Below are 21813 nucleotides of genomic sequence, written 5' to 3'. Positions count from 1 at the left end.
GGATCGGGACATGAAACGGCAACCTTCGGATTACGGGGCCGCTTCCTTAACCGCTATGCCACCACTGCCCCAGTTACGATGTTACGACGTGACTATTGCATATAAATAAGAAGAACTTTATTAATCCCTCAGAGAGGTAGAAAAAATGAGTTGAAAAACATTTAAAGTAAAAAAGGTAAAAGTCACGTGTCCTGTTGCGTTGTCTGTAACGAGACTCTCTGACGTCCAGCAATAACCCTGACCCTCCTTTAAAGGAAAGCCTGTACCAGTGTTCCGGGCCCGGTCTTGCTCAGCTGTCCGTGTCACAGTGTCTGTGTGCTGGTCCGTGCCAGCGAGGGTCAGTGAGCTGATGTGGCCGCAGGGCAGACTCCAAGCGGTCCGCCCCAACAGGTCTGGTCCAAGTCATGGCCTGAGTCAGGTGACTCAGGGTCACGTGGTTTTTGTGCATGGTTGTGGTCATGAAGCTGGTGTTTTGTGTGTGTGTGTGGAGTGTTCACTGTGTGAGTGAGCCTTTCCTTCCCCGTTTCCACTTCCCCTTTCCCAAAGTAGATTCCTATATGTTTTTTTGTCCTGTACTTTCAATAAAATGGTTCTTTGTACAAGCACCTTGGTCCCTCTCTTCATTCTTGACGTGACACTGTCAGTAATGTTTGATTATCCAGTTTGTGTTTTTTTAGGTTACATGTTCCTGCTCTGGGCATGTTAAGACAATGATGCAAAAACGATTTCACACACTTGCCTATGAACCAGATGACCACAAAGTCACAGGTTCAAACCCCACCTACTAACCCTGAGTGTCTCCAGGGGGGGACTGTCCCTGTAACTACTGATTGAAAGTCGCTCTGGACTTTCTTAATGTGTTTAGATTACGATAATATTGTCTCGATACCAGAGTATAATTCAACTGCGGTGAAAAGTAAGACTTAATTACATTTTTCCAAATTGAAACATAATTCAATGTTGACTATGATTCACCTGTGAATATGTGTTGAGAATTTAGTCATATATGGGTCGATTGGATTTTTTTTGCTGTTTCTCCATAGAACTCAGACTGTGTCCCAACCATGGCACTGGACACACGATGACCTGAGAGACCAGACAGATAAATACCGGTTTGACCACACCACATCATCATTGTGAGTTGTCAGCAACAGATGTCCTCCTGGAAACGTCTGTCGTGTGGCGTTCAGTTGGTGTAATCGTAACAGCAGGAAACCCCGTGCGGCGTGAAAACGGCGGACCTGGCAACGCCGCGAGAAGCGGCGGGCAGTGACGTCACGTCCTCTGCGCGCTGGGAGGGTGGGGTCAGGGCTGGGCAGCGGCTGTCGGCGGGCGGAACTCGGCCCGTTAATGCCGGCGTCAAGATAGCGTCCAGACCGGGGAGACGACCGAGAGCTGCTTCGGTAAGACGCCGCCGGAACGTTTTACTGTCCGCCTCCGCGGGGGAAAGGAGGCGGAGGTGCGGAGGGTCGGCGTCACTTTGCGGTCCCGGCCGTGCCTCTGCTGCCTGTGGCTGCCGGCCACAGTTTGAATGACATGTCGCGGGGCCGCGACTCTCTTCCCCCCTCCGAATAAGCGCAGGAAGCCGCTTTACCGCTCGACGGAGCGCGGCGCGGCGCGGGAGGGAGGGAGGGACGGGCGGCCGCTGTTAGGGATGTGGCACAAAGGAGGGGCGGTTGCCGCTCCGCGTTCCAACGAGGGACGAATTAACTAATAACTAGTGATGATCGATTATCGTTACTGATCGCAAACATTTGCTTGGTATTCTAAAACAAATAACAATATAAATCTCCGTGTGTGATATCAGACTGGGGTCTGGGTTCCTCTATTCATCCACTCCCGTGATGCACTTTCCCCACTTTTAACATTCTGCTTAATAACACCTGCTTTGTGTTTTGTTTACTTGTTGATCCGTGATGGAGGGATGTGACTGTGTGTGTGTGTGTGTGTGTTGCTGCTGTGGTGCCATGCGACCAGTAAAGTGAAGGTCCTGGGTCTCGTGTCCATCTTTATTAAGAATGAGGGATCTATACCTGGCAACCACTGGTCCTCATGTCTGATCCCTGCAGTTTATCTATATATATTGAGAGTGTCTGTGTGTGTGTGTGTGTTGCTGCTGTGGTGCCATGTGACCAGTCTAGTGTCGTACCCCTGGCCGCATGGAAAGTGAAGGTCCTGGGTCTCGTGTCCATCTTTATTAAGAATGAGGGATCTATACCTGGCAACCACTGGTCCTCATGTCTGATCCCTGCAGTTTATCTATATATATTGAGAGTGTGTGTGTGTGTGTTGCTGCTGTGGTGCCATGCGATCAGTCTACTGTCATATCCCTGGTCGCATGGAAAGTGAAGGTCCTGGGTCTCATGTCCATCTTTAATAAGAATGAGGGATCTATACCTGGCAACCACTGGTCCTCATGTCTGATCCCTGCAGTTTATCTATATATATTGAGAGTGTCTCTGTGTGTGTGTGTTGCTGCTGTGGTGCCATGTGACCAGTCTAGTGTCATACCCCTGGCCGCATGGAAAGTGAAGGTCCTGGGTCTCGTGTCCATCTTTATTAAGAATGAGGGATCTATACCTGGCAACCACTGGTCCTCATGTCTGATCCCTGCAGTTTATCTATATACATTGTGCATGTGTACTTATTACTGTGCAGAAGTTTTGAGCAGTAGCGACACTTCCCAACAATAACTCAGTAAAATAACTCAGTTGCGGTTCAGAGAACAACAGAATAAGAGTCTCTGTCTCTATACACATCATCACGGTTTCATGAAAATAAGCAAATTCTGCAATGAATCAATATTTACCGCACTTTCGACAGCTGTGGTGCAGCAGGTCCTTGTTTTACCGTGAGGTGGCACGTTCAGGAAGTTTACCGTTAAACATGAAGTCTTGTGGCCACACCCACCACATCCTCCTGGAATGACCCAGGTATCCTGTTCTCATTTTCTCAACAAATCTGTTAAAAAGAAACACACACACACACACACACACACACACACAAGCCAAATGCAGACGTCGATAAGTAGTTTAGCGGCGAGGCGTCCGAAAAAGCGGCATTCTGAGCATTCTTCCTGCTTGTGGTTCGGCCGCTCTATCAGATGCCCATTCAGGTCTGCTGAGCGTGATAACGCCGCTGTCACATGCCCGGCGTCACGCCCGCAACGAGGCCCGAGGACGCCTGACCTTTCCGTGCCTTTATCTGCGCAAACCGCCTACAGTCGAGGTTCCTGTAGAAATTCTACCTGCGCGCGTCGGTGTTGCCGTCTTCTCGAGGGCCTTCCCTCCCTTTCCTTCCTGCTTGTGGGGGGGGAGCTGCCATGATGGCTTTATCTGATCAACTGTTATTTGTGTGCTTCGAATTGCTGACGTCCTCCCCCCTCCATCGAGGACGCTTCTTGAAACTTTAATTCATATTAATTACCAGCAGAACCAGGAGCGCTTTAAGTAAGCGCGTGGAACTGTGCTCGCACGTTTTCACCGCGGTGGAGGAATCCAGGCCTGCCTACAACTCTCAGGTGTCACGCGCTTCCTCCGTCTCCGCGGCGCTTCACTGCCGCTTTTTATTAAAACTCTCTGGGGCGCCTTCGCTGTTTCAGATGCTGCATTACTGTTCAGGCAACGTACAGATTGTTATCTAGAGCACTTGTGTCCACGGTCGTATTAATTACACAATTACACTCGCGCACTTGGTCAGAAACCACGGCAACCCCCCCCCCCCATCCAAATATATTGTTCGGTTCCATTTTTGCCGAGAAACCTGGCAATGCAGGAATGGCACTCTGAAAGCGAAGCAGCCGGACGTCACGCCGATCGTGTCCGTTTGCCACATCTGTGATGCTGTCTTCCTCGAGACAATGCGAGCGTTCATGCGTAAGGAGGACACACAAGGTTGCGGTCATCTGCTGGTGTCTGTGTCCCACCCCCCCCAGCCCACGCGGGTTACCAGCGCAGGGTGTTTTGTTATACAGGGAGTGCAGAATTATTAGGCAAATGAGTATTTTGTCCACATCATCCTCTTCATGCATGTTGTCTTACTCCAAGCTGTATAGGCTCGAAAGCCCACTACCAATTAAGCATATTAGGTGATGTGCATCTCTGTAATGAGAAGGGGTGTGGTCTAATGACATCAACACCCTATATCAGGTGTGAATAATTATTAGGCAACTTCCTTTCTTTTGGCAAAATGGGTCAAAAAAAGGACTTGACAGGCTCAGAAAAGTCAAAAGTAGTGAGATATCTTGCAGAGGGATGCAGCAATCTTAAAATTGCAAAGCTTCTGAAGCGTGATCATCGAACAATCAAGCGTTTCATTCAAAATAGTCAACAGGGTCGCAAGAAGCGTGTGGAAAAACCAAGGCACAAAATAACTGCCCATGAACTGAGAAAAGTCAAGCGTGCAGCTGCCATGATGCCACTTGCCACCAGTTTGACCATATTTCAGAGCTGCAACATCACTGGAGTGCCCAAAAGCACAAGGTGTGCAATACTCAGAGACATGGCCAAGGTAAGAAAGGCTGAAAGACGACCACCACTGAACAAGACACACAAGCTGAAACATCAAGACTGGGCCAAGAAATATCTCAAGACTGATTTTTCTAAGGTTTTATGGACTGATGAAATGAGAGTGAGTCTTGATGGGCCAGATGGATGGGCCCGTGGCTGGATTGGTAAAGGGCAGAGAGCTCCAGTCCGACTCAGACGCCAGCAAGGTGGAGGTGGAGTACTGGTTTGGGCTGGTATCATGTGGGGCCTTTTCGGGTTGAGGATGGAGTCAAGCTCAACTCCCAGTCCTACTGGCAGTTTCTGGAAGACACCTTCAAGCAGTGGTACAGGAAGAAGTCTGCATCCTTCAAGAAAAACATGATTTTCATGCAGGACAATGCTCCATCACACGCGTCCAAGTACTCCACAGCGTGGCTGGCAAGAAAGGGTATAAAATAAGAAAAACTAATGACATGGCCTCCTTGTTCACCTGATCTGAACCCCATTGAGAACCTGTGGTCCATCATCAAATGTGAGATTTACAAGGAGGGAAAACAGTACACCTCTCTGAACAGTGTCTGGGAGGCTGTGGTTGCTGCTGCACGCAATGTTGATGGTGAACAGATGAAAACACTGACAGAATCCATGGATGGCAGGCTTTTGAGTGTCCTTGCAAAGAAAGGTGGCTATATTGGTCGCTGATTTGTTTCAGTTTTGTTTTTGAATGTCAGAAATGTATATTTGTGAATGTGGAGATGTTATATTGGTTTCACTGGTAAAAATAAATAATTGAAATGGGTATATATATATATATATATTTGTAATAATAATTATGCACAGTAATAGTCACCTGCACACACAGATATCCCCCTAAAATAGCTAAAAATAAAAACAAACTAAAAACTACTTCAGCTTTGATATTAATGAGTTTTATGGGTTCATTGAGAACATGGTTGTTGTTCAATAATAAAATTATTCCTCAAAAATACAACTTGCCTAATAATTCTGCACTCCCTGTATGTAGGGTGTACTAACGGTACGAGATGCAGTGTATGGCTGCGTTCAGTACACTTCGTTACAGTTATTAGGTAAAAAGGGGCGGGGTTTGGCCGCCGAGGGCGGCTTGGAAACCCGCCGGTGAGATTGTGGCTGCGTGACGTGACGCCGGCGATGCAGATTACTGGAGAGGGTGTTATACATGACGGATATAGCAGCAGTCCTCTCCTGGGGTCCCGTGCCCAGAAGGAAGGCATGCACCAGGAGGCTCCGTGTCACCATGACAACTAAGTGTGGTAGTGAGTGCATGTTTTTGCATGCGGTGTAAAAGTTTCTTCATGTTCCCTCGGGTATGATGTTGCCCAAGGATGTCATAAACTTATTTGAAAGAGGGGATTCAGGACTACAGAAACATGGGTGTGTCTATTTTAAAAATGATGTTCTATAATGAAGAGGTACTTTGGTTTTGTCGTCGCCATATTTCAGCCAGCAAATTGACTCCTCCTTGCTGAAGTCATCAGCATATTTCATATTTGGCCATGTGATTTTTTTTTTTTTTTTTTTTTTCGTCCCGCCAGTTCCAGATGGACCAGTTCTTTATCTCTGGATAAAGAAATCATTCCGTGTCGTCCCACCCTTCAACCTCTCGGACATTATTATTCCATCCCGTGAAGGCCAGTGGACAGTATCTCCCCGCCCTTTTATTCTGCTCGGGCGCGAGAATGTTGGCGGACCTACATAAACCCCATTTCAGGACCTTTAAATCTCTCAATGGGGCCACTGTCCGAGCCGGGATAGTTAGTATTCTGCCAGGGTGGTTGGGGATTGGGAAATGAGAGAGGAAAGAGCTGCTTTTCACTGTTCTTGGTTTCATTCTTTCTTCAGATTAATACACCATATCACACTGATCTGGCGATGCACCAAATAGTTGCCGAAATTTCATTTTACATTATGCTCACTGAGATTAATGTGGATAAAAAATTGGAATTTAACAGCTCTGGACCTCTGCGGTTTACCTTGGTCTTCATAAGTTCAAGTAAATGAAGTTTGGCAACGTATACATTACGTTTACACAACGTTGGAGAAAGTCATATGTTAGAAAAAAAAATGCAAACTGTGTCGCAAATTTTGAGAACACGTCAAAAAATCTGGCATTTTGATCGCGATAATCACCCCAAAAATTTGTGAAATCCTGGCAGGACTGCATTATAATGGATAGTACTGCATCCATAATGCTGAAATGATACTAAAACATATGTTCAGCTGAACCCTAACTTGATCAGCATCAGAATATGCTTCCAGGATAAACCTCAAACCGCCACAACCGTCGTAAAATCTGCACAGGTTACAGCACATAAGAAGAGTGTAGATCTGTGAAGCTTGTCCAGTTCACCGCTCAACGTGGCACCAGGATGTAGTCTGTGTATTTTTTGGACCATGTCTCTAAAGGTCAACTGAAGAAAGGCACAAAATGGCCACCTGTCTTAGTGCATGTATAACGGGACAAGGATAGCAGTCCAATTTGAAAGTCCTGCAGTAGACAAAGCTCTACTAAACGGCAGACGTTGAAGCCTAGACCACTGGAGACGTAAAAAGTGCCGTTGAATTTCAGGTGGGCACAGATTCAGACAAAGTGGACGTGTGGAGAGGAGATGTTCCATGAATAGAGGAGTCTTCAAGATGTAGATGAAGTCCGTACCTTGTTCAACCATCTGAAAACCAGCAATCAGAATCTGATGACTCAACTCACCTGACTTGACTCACCTTACTAATACTAGTGAAGTAATCAACTCCTTCATAGGTGTTTGCTCACAGTGGCCTCACCACAGACAGACCAGCTTGATCTCGGATCATCTGTTAAGCACCTTTGTGACTCATCTGAGTAGACCCGCACGGTCCAAACATCGCTGCTGTACAAATTCAACATTTGGAGGGGAGCTGCTGTTCTGTTGTACCATTTCAGTTCTGTCCGGTGGCCTCTGATCACTAAAGAGGAACGCTCGAACCAAGAGGAGGAGGGTGAAGACCTGATAGTAAGAACAGGAGAGGGTCTGCCGTGCTCTGTTTTCCACATCAGCTGAAAACCCAGGAAGTTCCAACTCGTCTGACTTCCTGTTGCTCAAATTGTTGTAGAGAAATGTTGGCTCTGGTAGAGTCTTCCTGGTTCCCAGCTCGTCAAATCATTTCCCAACTCCTGCTGTACTGACGCAGACAGGCCGAATATGTTATTCTCATTCAGTGAGCATAAGCATCACGATTGGACGATTTATTTCCCTCTGTTTCCTTTCCTTTTGCTTTCTGTTGCCTGCATCTTTGCAACGTTAATTTTTAGTCATCTTTAAAAAGTCTTTGTCATATCTGCAACTATAATAAAGGGAAGTTTGCATTAAATGTGAGAACATTTTGATATTTCATATGGCAAACAGAAAGCCACAAAAGCATATGGCCGAAATCACCCTTTAAATAAATGTAGTTGTACTCTGTGCCTGCTTTTATGTCGAGTTGAATTCCTGGTTACAGTCTTCGTCCACGCTGACCTTATTTGATCTTATTAAAATCTGTTCCCGGCCGACCCTTTGGGAGAGGTTGTCTGTATAAGTTCAGAGTTCTCTGATCCAGCCAGGAAGCTGTAGGTCCAGAGTGTTCCGTCTGTGTGGCCATGTTTGTGCCATGATCCCAGTTTAATCTATTCTGGCTGCGCTCCAACTGCAGAGTCACCTGCCTGGCCCGTCCTGCCCATTGTCGTTGGCTTAGGCCGTGAAGTCACCCTGATTGTCCCACCATAGTCAAATTATCACCCGGGTGGAGAGGGTGTGAGGTTGAAAAGGTCAGCATGCCTCGGTTAAAATGTGTTGAGAGCCAGTGGTTTGCATGCAACACAAAAAAAAATTATGAAATATTAGTTTCTAGTGCTAATTCCACAAAGACATGAATCTTGTAAGAATGACCTTCCGTAAAGGAAGATAGAGGACCAGGTCAGTGATCTAATCCACGCACAGACCGCCCTGTTGGGACGTTGGGGACCAGCCCCCGCCCCCCCTCCAGCTCGGCTCAGCTGTGAAATGCGAGCACGCCCTTCATGCTGTTCACATGCCTCCATATGCAGAATCTAGAAGAAGCGAATTCCTCCGGCCAAGTGGGATCGTCATTTATATTTCAGCAGCACCCAAGCGGTTGGAGAGCGGCTGAGATAAGTGGGCATATGTAGGTCAAACAGCCCAGCATCTCCGATCCGATCGTCCTCCATCGAACCCCTTTCCCTTTTCCGTCTGACTCCCTCACGCTGCCTCTGGGAAGTAATGGAGATCAAACCCACATACGTAGTCTTGATATCTCACTGACACTGGTTTAAAAAAAAAAAAAAAAAAGCTGCAGAACAGGCTTGCCGTTAATGTAAAAACCACCTCATCTACTGTTTAATGTGGACCGGTGATGGTGGGGAGAGCTTCTTTCTGGGCATACCAGTGGCCAGGCCATTTTTTTCCCTATAGTCAGCAGATTCCCGTTGAGCTTCAGCCTTTCCTGGAGATTTTTTGCTGCTTCCTAGATGCTATCTTTTCGGGTTAATGTTGCCAGGAACAATGGCAGGAAGCTCTGGTCCAAACTTCTTTCTGGGGGAGGGAAGCGGGCTGCTCGAGAACATCTGAGCCCGTTGGCGTGGTGAAAACAGCTTTGAGTCACCGCAGCACTGGCCAGATTACACACGTTTGCAGTAAGCAGCGTTCAGCGTTTCCTCCGTCTCACACTCGCTTTAAAAAAAAAAAAAAACCCAGGGCATGAAGCGCTGTAATTAATTTATAACTTTTGGTTAACTTCCTGTGTGGGGTCTGACCTCTGATCGACATGGAGCTCTTCCTGCTTAAAGATAGAGCCGGATTTTCTTTTTCATGTTCATTTTACGATTCTTGCGGCGTGTTCGCGATGCACCTATTTAAACTCCCACAGTTCCATGCGCCACGTGGTTCACTGCATTTTTTTTGCCTCATCCTTTGAATAACAATAAAAAAAGAAAACCAAAGTAAATTCGCTCTGAATATTTTTTTCTATCCCAGTGTCGTCTCGATGTGTGTCAGTAGGCTAATTGGTGTTACTGTAGAGGAAGGGCAGGTCTGAGTCGACTCCTGGAGAACGTCCAACATGGAGCGTCACGTGAAATCCTCTCAGCGAACGGGCGTTGGTGGCGGCGCCTGCCTCCTGGGCTGCATGGCTCTGTGCGAGGGTGGAAGCGTTAGACCACCCTGCGTTTAGACTTTCTGCAGCAGCTATGCTTCTACTCGCAGATATAACTGGGAACGAGCTCGTCAGTTCATCATTTTTCTATGTGGCTGGTGACCGTTTTTGGTCTTCAGAAAATCTACCAGAATACAGTGTTTGTGCTTAATAGCCTTCTTTACTCTTCCATCTGTTCTGTAGTTTAGTTTTGGTTTAGTCTGTGTGGTACGGAGCTTTTTCTGCTTCTTATTGAATGCCATGAAGTCACAAAATACTTTAAATGAATTGTTCCATGCTGTTGATGCACAGTAATGCTTGTAGTGTTAGATTCCAACCATCTTTTCATTTAGCGCCTTGGGCGTAACCCAAACACTCCACAGTAACAAAGCCTCACACATTAAAGATGAGCAGAAAGAGTGTTTGGTTTTGCTTTATCTCTGGTCTAACTGCCATTTCCACAGGTGGTGCCAGTTCGTAGTTGCCGTTAGCGCCAGTGGAGGATAGAAGAAACCAGACATGGCAGCCAACAAGGGTAAAAACCAGAGCTCCCTGGCTCTGCACAAAGTCATCATGGTGGGCAGTGGTGGTGTGGGGAAGTCCGCCCTGACCCTCCAGTTCATGTACGATGAGGTAAGTGCGCTGGTTTCTGACGTTGTGTTTTATGCCGCATTCAAGTGATTATATGCTTGTGTGGTTTTCTCTTGTTTCATCAATTATAGTGGGATTTAAACCTACGGTCTTTAAGTTTGCAACCAAGTGCTCTAAAATTGAGCTGTAACATGAAAGATGGATGAAGGTGTTTTTCTTCAATATAGCATGAAATGGAAAGACACCCTTAACGAGTATAGACTTCGAACAGTCTAAAAAAATGGAGGGGAAGGGGTGAGTGATGGTAACGGGATTTCAACCTATAACCTTGTCTCGGCCCTGGATTGCAAAGTCATTGTCTTTCATCAACACAATTGGGTTTGATTGGGTTTGATCCTTTCTAAACCTTCTGCAAAATGGCTTGCATTTGGTCTTTCTTGCACCTAGAAGTTTCATGAATGAAAATGTCAATGATCAGCTGAACCTAATATGCTGGAATCATGTTATAAATGCGGTGTAATAAACTGTTTACCTGCATTTGACTTTAGTCTAAAATTCCATATTCTTTCTCCAGGTTCAACGTTGTGAAAATTTAACAGTAGTCATGGGACAGCTTGTCTGTAAATACAGTGGTGTGTGTCTCCCCAGTTTGTGGAGGACTACGAGCCCACGAAAGCAGACAGCTACAGGAAAAAGGTGGTCCTGGATGGAGAGGAGGTCCAGATCGACATACTGGACACAGCCGGCCAGGAGGACTACGCCGCCATACGGGACAACTACTTCCGCAGCGGCGAGGGCTTCCTTCTGGTGTTCTCCATAACGGAGCACGAGTCCTTCACAGCCACTGCTGAGTTCAGGTCAGCAGAGCAGATGATGAACACGTTCAGATATTTGTGTTTTTTTTTTTTTTGGAGGTGGTGCCATGATTTTTATGATGTTTGCATGGAAACTTCATGACGTACTGATGGGCACAAGTATAATCATCGAGAATGAGGAAGAAGTTTTGAGAGAGGAAGTGGCATGCTGAATGTAAAATGGGCTCCTCCCATTTTAAACGCCACTATTGACTATTGTGTTCAGGGTAAACACCAACGTTTCTTTTTCAAGATATGGATAACTATCAAATCCCCAGAATGTCTTTGTACTTACACCTAGCATATGACCTCAGATTTTACATGTACAGCATTTATCAGACGCCCTTGTCCTGAGCTACTTAGTCAGTAGTTACAGAGACAGCCCCCCCCCCGAGACACTCAGGGTTAAGAGTCTTGCTCAGGGACACGATGGTAGTAAGTGGGGTTTGAACCTGTGACTTTGTGCTCTTCTGGTTCATAGGCACTTCTGTTACTCGCTAGGCTACTACTAGGTGTGTTAAACTTAATCGCATAATCGATGCATAGCGATGCTAATTCTGAATCGATGCAGTGCAGAACGTAATCAATCACTTCATAATGATGTTGCTTGGTGATTTTCTGGCGGCAGCATAACAATTCTCTTTAAAAAGTAGTGCCGGTAGTGCCGCTCCCGGTAGGAGTTTTGCACTGCACGACTAACTCCGCCCACATCGCAGTGCCGTGTGCATTTCGAGAAGAGCTGTCAGTATATGTGACTGTTACAAGGTGAGCACGGACTGAACACCGACAGTTTGTCTGCTCATTGTTGCGTCCACACGGGCGCCTGAGACCTTTACTCTTGAATTTTACAACATCATGAGACTAGTGAAGGTTGACCCTTCTAGCTACTACATTTACATTTACATTTACAGCATTTACCAGACGCCCTTATCCAGAGCGACTTACAATCTGTATTTACAGGGACAGTCCCCCCTGGAGCAATTTAGGGTTAAGTGTCTTGCTCAGGGACACAATGGTAGTAAGTGGGATTCGAACCCGGGTCTTCTGGTTCATAGGCGAGTGTGTTACCCACTAGGCTACTACCACCCAGATTTATATGTACTTGTTTGTATGTTTGTAATGTGTGCGTTCTATGTTTGATCAGAGAGCAGATCCTGCGGGTGAAGGCCGAAGAGGATAAGATCCCCCTGCTACTGGTTGGGAACAAGTCCGACCTGGAGGATAGGAGGCAGGTGACGGTGGACGAGGCTCGGGGAAAGGCGGAGGAGTGGGGGGTCCAATACGTGGAGACCTCAGCCAAGACACGTGCCAATGTGGATAAGGTACGATCTAGGAAATGCTTAGAGAGATTTACGCTCTTCTGCTGGCTTCAAAAGCAGTCAGGATCAGCAGCATACCAAAGTTCTCACTCAAAATTGTTACATGAATGAGAATCAATTGTTACAAGTATTTAAATGTACTGGTTTAAAGAAGATGATAGTTAACATAAAAAAAAACACCTTATTTGTTTTTTTGTGCTCAATAAAGCATTTTCACAGTCACAGTGGTAGATTACGTTGAATAGAAACTGAGAAGCATGTCATAATGCCGGTGCTTTTATTATACCAGTAATGACCAGTTAACCATAGGATTCACGATGAAACACCCTAGCGACCCCGTCATGTTCGGATATTGTTTTTGGTGCCTCCAAAATGAATATATGGTTCATAAATGTTTTATGACGTTTATGGCATTTTAAGGTTTGGGGGAACTTATTATCGGTTGTCCTTTAGAATCTGACAAACAACTCGTCTTTATTTATTTATTTTTTCTTTCCCAAAGGTATTCTTTGACCTAATGAGGGAAGTTCGTTCCAAAAAGATGTCGGAAAACAAAGACAAAAACGGAAAGGGAAAAAACAAGAAGAAGAAGAGCTTGAAAGAGCGATGCTGTTTACTCTGAGCCGCACACACGGACCTTTCTGCCCCAAAATCCCCGTCGCCCCTGAGGAGTTCGCTCCAAATCAGAGCCTGCAAAATCAAAACTGCAAACGTGTTTTTTTTTTTTTGGCCCCATCTTCATTTTTTAACAGTAATGCTGGTTAAAAAAGGTCGATTTCAACCCGTCTAATGACTAAAACTCTGTATGTCTAACAGAGCTGATGGTGACCACTCTATAGCTACTCTATGGAAAGGATTGTAGCACTTTAGCGCCTCTGTCGTAACAGAGGCAGCCCGACGGCCAACACTACCCTGTGCTTTTAGAAATGCATCTGCTTGCCTTTACCTTACACCTGAAGCTTCTCTTGAGCCAGATTTTTTTTTTTGTTATTAATTCCTCATAATGCTTTTTTTAAAACATTTTTATGAATTTGAGCAGCCACGCAGCAATCAGATTTGTGCCACGGTTCGGTTGACAGGACGGCTGCTAGTTGGGGAGGGTAAAACTCCACTCCGATTTGACTCCGGGTCTCCTCCCGCCCTGTCTGACCACTGCAAACTGTGAAGTGTCCTGTTTTTGAGTACCGCGTTGCCAATGTCTAAACCACATACTAATAGACCCGGGTTTTTCCCCAGCAAGGACGTTTCTGCAGGAATTCCATGCAACATGTGCCAACACAAGAAGAGACACACACACAAAAAATGGTTCTTTATAGATTTCTCTCGTTGTGAATGACACTGCTGGCCTTTTTCTTGTTTTTTTCACCACTGGCTGCTTCATTCGGGATTACTGCTTTGACCTTTAGTCTTGTGAAAACTCCCTCCTGCTCTTTTTATAACAGTGTCTTCTAACCTGGTGACAGTTTGTATAATTTTTTTTTTTTTTTATAATTTTTCTCATCACCTATTAAAATGTTAAAACCTTGCCAAATAAATTCTTTTCTTTCTTTGTACCTCATTTGTTTATTACATTTCTCTCCATGTGTTTAATCATGGGATACACATTACAAAAAAAGACCATTTATTGTAGTGTATTTATGGTTATTTTAGCCTAAATCTACAGCTTTCAAACTAAAAATATCCCAGATGAATTCTGGTTATGAGAAACATTTTCAAAACCTCCTGCAGGCAAATTCAAAGAATCAGAGCTGGAACCTGGTCTTCACATGACTTTGTTATAAAGTTTTACTTCCCGCTCGCCCTCTGCACTCCCGTTTCGGTAGGACTTGAAGTCATAAACGATTATAACGCTGGGTTACTGCTGGCCCGACAGATGACTGGTGTCGCTGCAGTGTGTGTGCAGAATGCGGGTCGCACAAGGCTGCTCTCTGGTGGCGAAGGGCAAACCCTTCACTGACACATGAGCGCAGTGATTGGTTCAGGCTTCCAAGTTATAAAATATACATTAAATGATAAAATGGTTAAACATAAATAAAACCATGAAATACAAAGAATGGCACTTAAAATCACCAGAAAAGTTAAGTAATAAAATGTCTTTATTAGTCTACAAATAGATTTCATCATTGCAAAAAAAAAAATCATATATTACAATTTTTCTTTAGCAAAGCATGTAAATAAACATGACCCATGCTCTCCATTTACTCTGATTGCAGGATTAATGTGTAGTGTGATTAATGGCTAGTGAGCTATGCAGGGGCTCCAAGTCTTGCCCTGAGCTCCATTAGAACCACATTTTGCAGTAACTTTGACCAGACGGTCACTGGGAAAATATCCTGGCTGCACTAAACATTTGCCCCGGCTTGAGCCCATTGAATTGTGGGAGCTTTTTGGGAGAAATATCTGCCTTATACCTAAATATGCTTATCTCTGCTTGTGCACTTATATTCCGGGGTCTGTATCGGTCCTACCACACATGAAAAATCCCTAAAGGAGCCGGTTCATTCCAGATAATCAGATTTACGCCTAATAAACATAATCAAATAAACAAAATAAATGTAGTTGATTTTTTTTTATGGGTTTTAAAGCACGGCGACCACACACCATCTCAACAGAGACAGAGACTTTATACGTCACAGCCTGGCCACAGAGAGACGTGTTTTACATCCAGGTGGAGAGAACACAGTTTACTGCAGTCATGGGGTGCACTTTGACTGCTCTTGATGCTGGTACCATTTCTCTGCCGAGGCCTTCTGGTGATCAGGGCGAGCAGCAGTTTTGCCACGATGTTCTTGGGTTTGTGGATCCATTCATCACAGACATGCTTGTTTGGTGGGCTTCAGAGTTATCTATTAGTGTAATATTGTACCATACAATTAACCGTTAATTGCTAAAAAAAAAAAAGAAAAATAAATATATTATGGACATTTGATCCCTTAATCGAACAAAACTTGCTATTTAAAGACGAGGCTGTGGCCAAGATATGATAACAATAGATCCTGGCCAGCTTTTGATTGAATGTGATGGAAGGGAGGCAGGCAGAGCGCCCTCTTGTGGCCACACCAGAGCCGTGTCTCTTTATATCTGACTGTTTTCTGTGGCACACATCAGCTGTTTAACTGCAGCAGAATAGCTTCAACACTCTGCCGGTGAAAAGCAAATATTATCTCTGGAGCATTAAACAGGTATGCATACGTAACGCTGCCGCACCACCCCGTATCTGGATTCAACATGTACGGATACTGAGTGAAGGAGGGAGTAATCTGAAAAACAGAAATCACAAACAGAGCACAAAGCTGGTTATTTAATGTCTTATTTTCTCATAACCACCTTCTGTATTCAATCAGCTTTAATTCATTATCAGTTGTAATATACTAGTGTGTGATTTATTTTATTATAGTATACGTTGTATTAAGACTATTATGATGTTTAGTGCGGTCCCCAATATTATCAATACACGGTCAGAATTCTGGCACACTTACGGTCATGTTCTAGCCATGGTGAGCATTGCAGGGCACCCGGCAGTGGAGTCCAAAAGTTTTTTCCTCCCAAAAATGTTCAAAATGTGCAAATATTTACAGGTGCACTGGTTGTGAACCTTTAAAAACCCTTACACCAAAACCTTCAAATACCCCCGGTGATGGTAACCCCCATACACCTCGTTGCGCCCTGTTAATAATTAGAGACACGTGGTCGTGACACCCAGCAGCGTGGGGCAGCTACGATGACAGTGACCTTCATCTGAGGTCATGAGAATAATTATACAAGACGTGTACATTAATGTGTTTTAGTCCATCATGGGTGCGAAAATTTTTACATCCAATTACATCATCTTGACTGTGATGAAGTCCCTTTTTTTCCCCACCACCTGATGGCAGTCCTGCTATTCTGCCTGATTCGAGAGCTTTAAAATCCCCCACAGCCTTTTCTGTCTGCAGAGTACAGGCTTCTCTTCAAGTGTTCTAAAGGTGTGAGGATGTGGGAAAATAAAGCACTCTGTTCTGCATGACGTGTGGGACAGAACGATCCAGTGCTCTGTGTGGATGATTAATTAAAGATGATTCCGGTAAATTATTTGATTTGAACACGTCTTAACAAGATTTCTTAACAGAGAACCAATCTAGTCGAAACACAGGTTACTGTGGTGGAGAACGGGTCTCTATTCATACAGAAGATATTCCTCTTTTTAGCAGTGTTAGTTGTATATCGGAATTGCCTTCCACTCTCTGATCCTGCAGCAGTGCTCCACTGGTCCTGCTATGTCTTCAAATACAACCCATGCATAACAATGACTTAATATGTGACTCTTCCGACATATACAAATTATCACAAGCTTGGTGAAGGGTCATCCACAAAAATTTGACTCAATCTGGCCATTCATGAACCAGGTTCCCCACCCCCACGAACCAGGGACCTCACAGCTGTGTCGCTGAGTGTCTCCAAAAGACCTACCTCTTTCCGAAGTACATGGATCACAACTGTCCAAAAATCTCTACGCTTTCTAACTGTATGACCTGCACAGTTTGCAGACTGGTGGTCTACATGGTGAACATAGTGGGATGGTACTATTAACCAGCAGACCACAATGTCACAGGTTCAAACCCCACTTACAGTTACTGCAGTAAAAATTAATGATTGAAACACAGCAATCAACAACTCAAATGACTGCTCAACACATTTACCCCTTTAACCCTTCTGGTCAGAAACAACATCCGTCCATCGCAAACGCACATAAACGCACACAACCAACCCACATTCTTACATCATATGAAAATGGAATGAATTCACCTAAAGAACCTCAGGACACTTGCGTAAGTCACCCTGGATACTGATGTCTGCCTAATTTTGTAAATGTTAAAGTAGCGAAGCAGCCCTAAAGGCTTGGCAGTAGATAGCAGCACTTTCAGCATCTTGAAAGCATGGATATATCACTCGTTAATGTCTTTAACCTGCTTTCTCTTGTGGAAGCATAATCAAGCAGAAGGAAACCAAGCCAGGTTTTATTTGAAGTAATTTTAAATTATCGGCTCATTTTCACATAAAAAAGGGTGAAATCTGCAGACAAAAACGTGGACAGTCCCAGGCAAACTGGAACAGGTGGCAACTCTATTAGAAAGTCACTCTCCAAAGTCAAGGTGACTCATGTGACATATCTTGAACTGTGACATGTTGATCCATCACGAGGGCCGGTTTGGGCAACACTGCTGATGAAACCTGGCATGGAGGCTGAGGGAGGACGTGGAGGGTTGGAGCCAAAACGGAAGCAGGAGGTGCCAGAAGTGCCCCAACCACCCCCCCACCCCCCGTGCTGAGGGCTGATTGCTTCAGGAAATGGGGCTTGGCATAAGATGAATACTCTGCACCAAGAAGGACGACCTGCATCTCTGCATCGTTACCATCACTCCTGGCTGTTCTCACACAGAGCACCAAGATGGTGGAAAGATCTGCCCTCGGTCGTCCTTTCGCGGGACCTAATCACCTACTCACAGGAATGGCAGGATTGGATTTCTCCAGTGTCAGTATTATATAGATGTTGCATTGGATTCTGATCAGTAAGCAGCGGTACTGGAGCAGTTTTTCCTTCTGTGCAAATTAATGAAACTCAAAACATTCGGAAATGAAGAAATACCAGAAATGACTATGGAAGCTGGAAATTATGGTTAATAATCACAATATCTGAATAAATCTGCAACTGTTAGTCTTGAGTTTCAGTAGAATATCGTCTTCACTTAAGCAATTATCTTAGAAGCAATGAAACAGGCCTTCTTCAGACAAGCTGAGTATCTGGTGCATCAGCAAATGCTTCAAACCGATTTTATGGGGTCAAGAACAATGAATTTTTGAAGGCTAATATATGTAGAGTGTGTGTTAGTGCTTTTGATTATATCAAACATGTTTCTGTATTTTCTGGTTGTTTAATTTGTGGTTATTGTGAAAAGTTATGTGAGTTATAAAACTCTGATCACTCCCCAAAAACTGTATGTTAGCGGCCGTGCCCTTGGGTCAGTTCTGTTCTCCTGAACACATGGGTTGGGCTGTAAGTGGTACATGGGGTTGGCGTGCAGATTTTTTATTTTTTATTTTTGTTAATGATGTACATATTAGGAATATTCTGTGCGTGCATGTTCTTATAATACTGTATGTATTGTAAGGAGCAAAATAAAACACTGACAACAATACAATCATTGTTTATAACATAACCTCACATGTGTTATTTCATAGTCCTATGTAATGTAAAAAATACATAAACCCATAAAGGTGCAAACTTTGACTGGTAGTGTATATATTTATATGAATATATGTATATATGAATATATTCTGTATTTTTTTTTTTGTTAGCAATCAACTCCCATCCTATATCCCACATCCGTGTGCATGCGCATCAGTGGAAGTCACTGCGTTCCATGTTGAATAGTGACATGGCAACAGAGCAGTTTAAATTAGATGGTGGCCTAAATGAAGTGGCGGCGTGGAAATAAGACCGGACGCCGCTTATCCAAAGCACTTCTGCTCCATCTGTATGCATGAGTTCCTCGCCTCCGGATTCCCTCTGTGCTGAGTGGGAAGATGTCTTCTGTTGAAGTAAAACAAAACACATGCAAATGTAACACACTCCTTCCTTCCAGTGTGGTGCCACCTACCTGTGTTAGCATGAACCTTCAAGAAAGTTGCAGAGAAAATAATAAATGCTAAATTAACAAATGGGTGAATTATAGAGATTTCTGTTTAATAATGTAGCAATATCAGCTAAAATGAAAACTGGAAGACCTGCATCACTTGGCTACCATCGCACATCATCATTGTGCACGAGACATTACCAGTCATACAAGTTTAATGTCAGCATATAAAATATTTCTAATTTTTCATTTCACTCCCTCTTGCTTGTGATTGTGACACATTTTATAACACAATCACACATGTTAGTCTCCACTTTTGCTATTCAGCCGGCCCAGACAAAACTCTATTGCGAGATTTTGTGACATTTTATTGGCATGTGCGTGTCACTGGCTGACATAAAGATGTATATTTCATGCTGCTTGACAGGACTACCTCTGTTAGCACTTCCATTGCTGGAGCTGCCAACATTGTTCATGCCTTGACTCTGTCATTAAGTATTGAAACTTTTCTCGACTGCTCTGTCATGTCAGGGCTGTCATCATCAGCAGCACGCGCAGACAGAACCGAGAATCCGCGCAGCCAAGCTGCAATTAACGGACGCGGTTTTATGAATGCTGTGTTACAAACGACCCTGTTCGCCATCACCGCTGATGTGTTATTCAGCAATGCAAAGCCCTTCATTCTTTTAATAACTACATAACGAGAGCAGAACAAATCACCTCGATCTCCTTGATAAAGGGTGTGGAGCAGTTGGCTGAAATGAACACACAATGAGCACAACAGGAGGATTTTCAGGACATGGTTCGCTCATCGAAACGTGTCCTCTACATTTGAGCGAGCTCCTTAGTGAGCCGTGAAAGGGGAGCCTGGGGAGCAGTGTGTGGGGACGGTACCATGCACAGTGGCACCTGGGTGCTTCGGGATTTGAACTGTCAACCTTCCGATTACGAGTCTGTTTCCTTACCCACTGGTCATTAATAATATTTTGCTCTGTATTGCATAAGCAAACCAACTCCCACTCTGGTTTTATATGTATTTTTTGTGATTTAAGGTTGTTATTTTTATTATAGAGTTTACATCTACATTTACCAATAAATTCTTCAGATTTAAGATTCAGTCCAAGTTTTACTATTGAGTCAGTTACGAGGACATAGCTGGTTTTGTTTCTGTTTGTGACAGTGAGTTTAGCACATTTTATTAAAACACATTGTGATCATAATTCCATGCTAATTCCAGGACAATAATTACACATCAACATAATGCGTAGTTAGCTCGCCTTCTTCACGATACAGATCACTACTGTGAGGTTCTTTATAGTTTCATCTATTTATTTAAATCCTCTGCACAACTTTGACCTTAAGCTAGTGAAAATAGCGCCCTTTGTTTTAATTGTTGGATTTTTGTGAAGATTTTCGGAGCCGTATTTCCGCTGCCCTTGCCTCTATCACCAGGCCCCAGTGTGACTGATCCACTGCTGCTGCTGCTTAATGAAGAGGTCACATTCGCAAACAGCATCACCGTGGTCACACCATGGTATGTGCCACCCACATACTGAAGCCAAGCTCGGCGCAAACTTTTGACTGGCACATAGTCACACACACAAACAAAAACACACACACACACACACACACACACACACACACACATACAGACATACGGTGCAGAGTCTGTCCTCCTCAGCCATGAGATTGACAGGCTGGCCTTGTTGAGCTTCTGATCAGAAACTGTTCCACCAGCAAGGCTCTGACACTGTTTAAAAAAGAAGTAAAATATACATTAGAGGTACTGTACTCAGAATTACTTATAGGTGAGAAAAAAAAGAAACTGGCCTTTGACCAAAAAAAAAAGTGAAATCACTGTATGAAGTGCCATTACATGCGATATTTATAGAAATTCCACCAGCATGCTGCTATCAGTAATTATTCATTTCTTTCTGCAGAAAGGAAAAATAACAGATTTCTTCACCGGATGCCGTTGGGAAGGCAAGCAGCAAAAAGAACAAAATAATTCTTTGACCTTTAATCTGGACCGCTGACAGCCGACTCACCTGGATATGTTCCATGGTGCTCTGAACAGTTTGCCTCACTGAACAGGGTGAGACCAGCGACCACATGCTTCCACACACAGCTCCATAATTCTGCACTTCAAATGAGAGTTGGGCATTTCAATATTAAAATGCCAAATCATATTATTCATTTACATTTTATTACACAACATCATAAATGATACATAAAAATGAGAACTGTTGCACTGCAGCAGTAGCAATTGTTGCAGTACAAATGACAGTTGTGGACAGGTACTGCAGTAAAAATTAATGATTTAAACACAGCAATCAACACTCACATGACTGCTCAACACATTTAACCCTTCTTGTCAGAAACAACATCTGTCCCTCGCAAACGCGCATTAACACACACGACCAACCCACATTATTACATCATATGAAGTGAAAGTGACTATTATTCTCACTGTGGTAAACATGGTGCTGCATTTAATGAACAGTGGGCAGCCATGAGGGACCCCAGTGGCACCTTGACGGTTACAGGTCCCCTTCTAAATCTACCACGGCAATAAACACTGGTTAGAAAAGGGGTGTTATAAATACACATTTACTGATTATTAATCTGTTTAATATTTTTTGTGATCGATGTGTTAAAATTAGCTGGATATATGCTTTGTGTGGATCAGACACAGTTGTGATTCTGAACACTGTGATCGTACAAATGGTCGCGTTTCAGCGTA

At 44.1% G+C, this 21813-nt stretch overlaps 1 protein-coding gene across 1 annotated transcript; it reads left to right on the top strand.

The window, feature by feature from the left end:
- Positions 1-1297: 1297 nt before the first annotated feature.
- On the top strand, positions 1298-14009 carry ralba (v-ral simian leukemia viral oncogene homolog Ba (ras related)). The gene is made up of 5 exons (XM_028991237.1): positions 1298-1403; positions 10157-10325; positions 10932-11140; positions 12282-12459; positions 12959-14009. Exons 2-5 carry the CDS (start codon positions 10212-10214, stop codon positions 13076-13078), a joined length of 621 nt encoding a protein of 206 aa, XP_028847070.1. The 5' UTR covers positions 1298-1403; positions 10157-10211; the 3' UTR covers positions 13079-14009.
- The last annotated feature ends 7804 nt before the right edge of the window (positions 14010-21813 follow it).

The sequence above is a fragment of the Denticeps clupeoides genome, chromosome 9, assembly GCF_900700375.1.
Source record: "Denticeps clupeoides chromosome 9, fDenClu1.1, whole genome shotgun sequence".
NCBI classification, from domain to species: domain Eukaryota; kingdom Metazoa; phylum Chordata; class Actinopteri; order Clupeiformes; family Denticipitidae; genus Denticeps; species Denticeps clupeoides.
The sequence above is the reverse complement of the archived record's forward strand: the minus strand, read 5'-3'. Positions and strand labels throughout refer to the sequence as shown.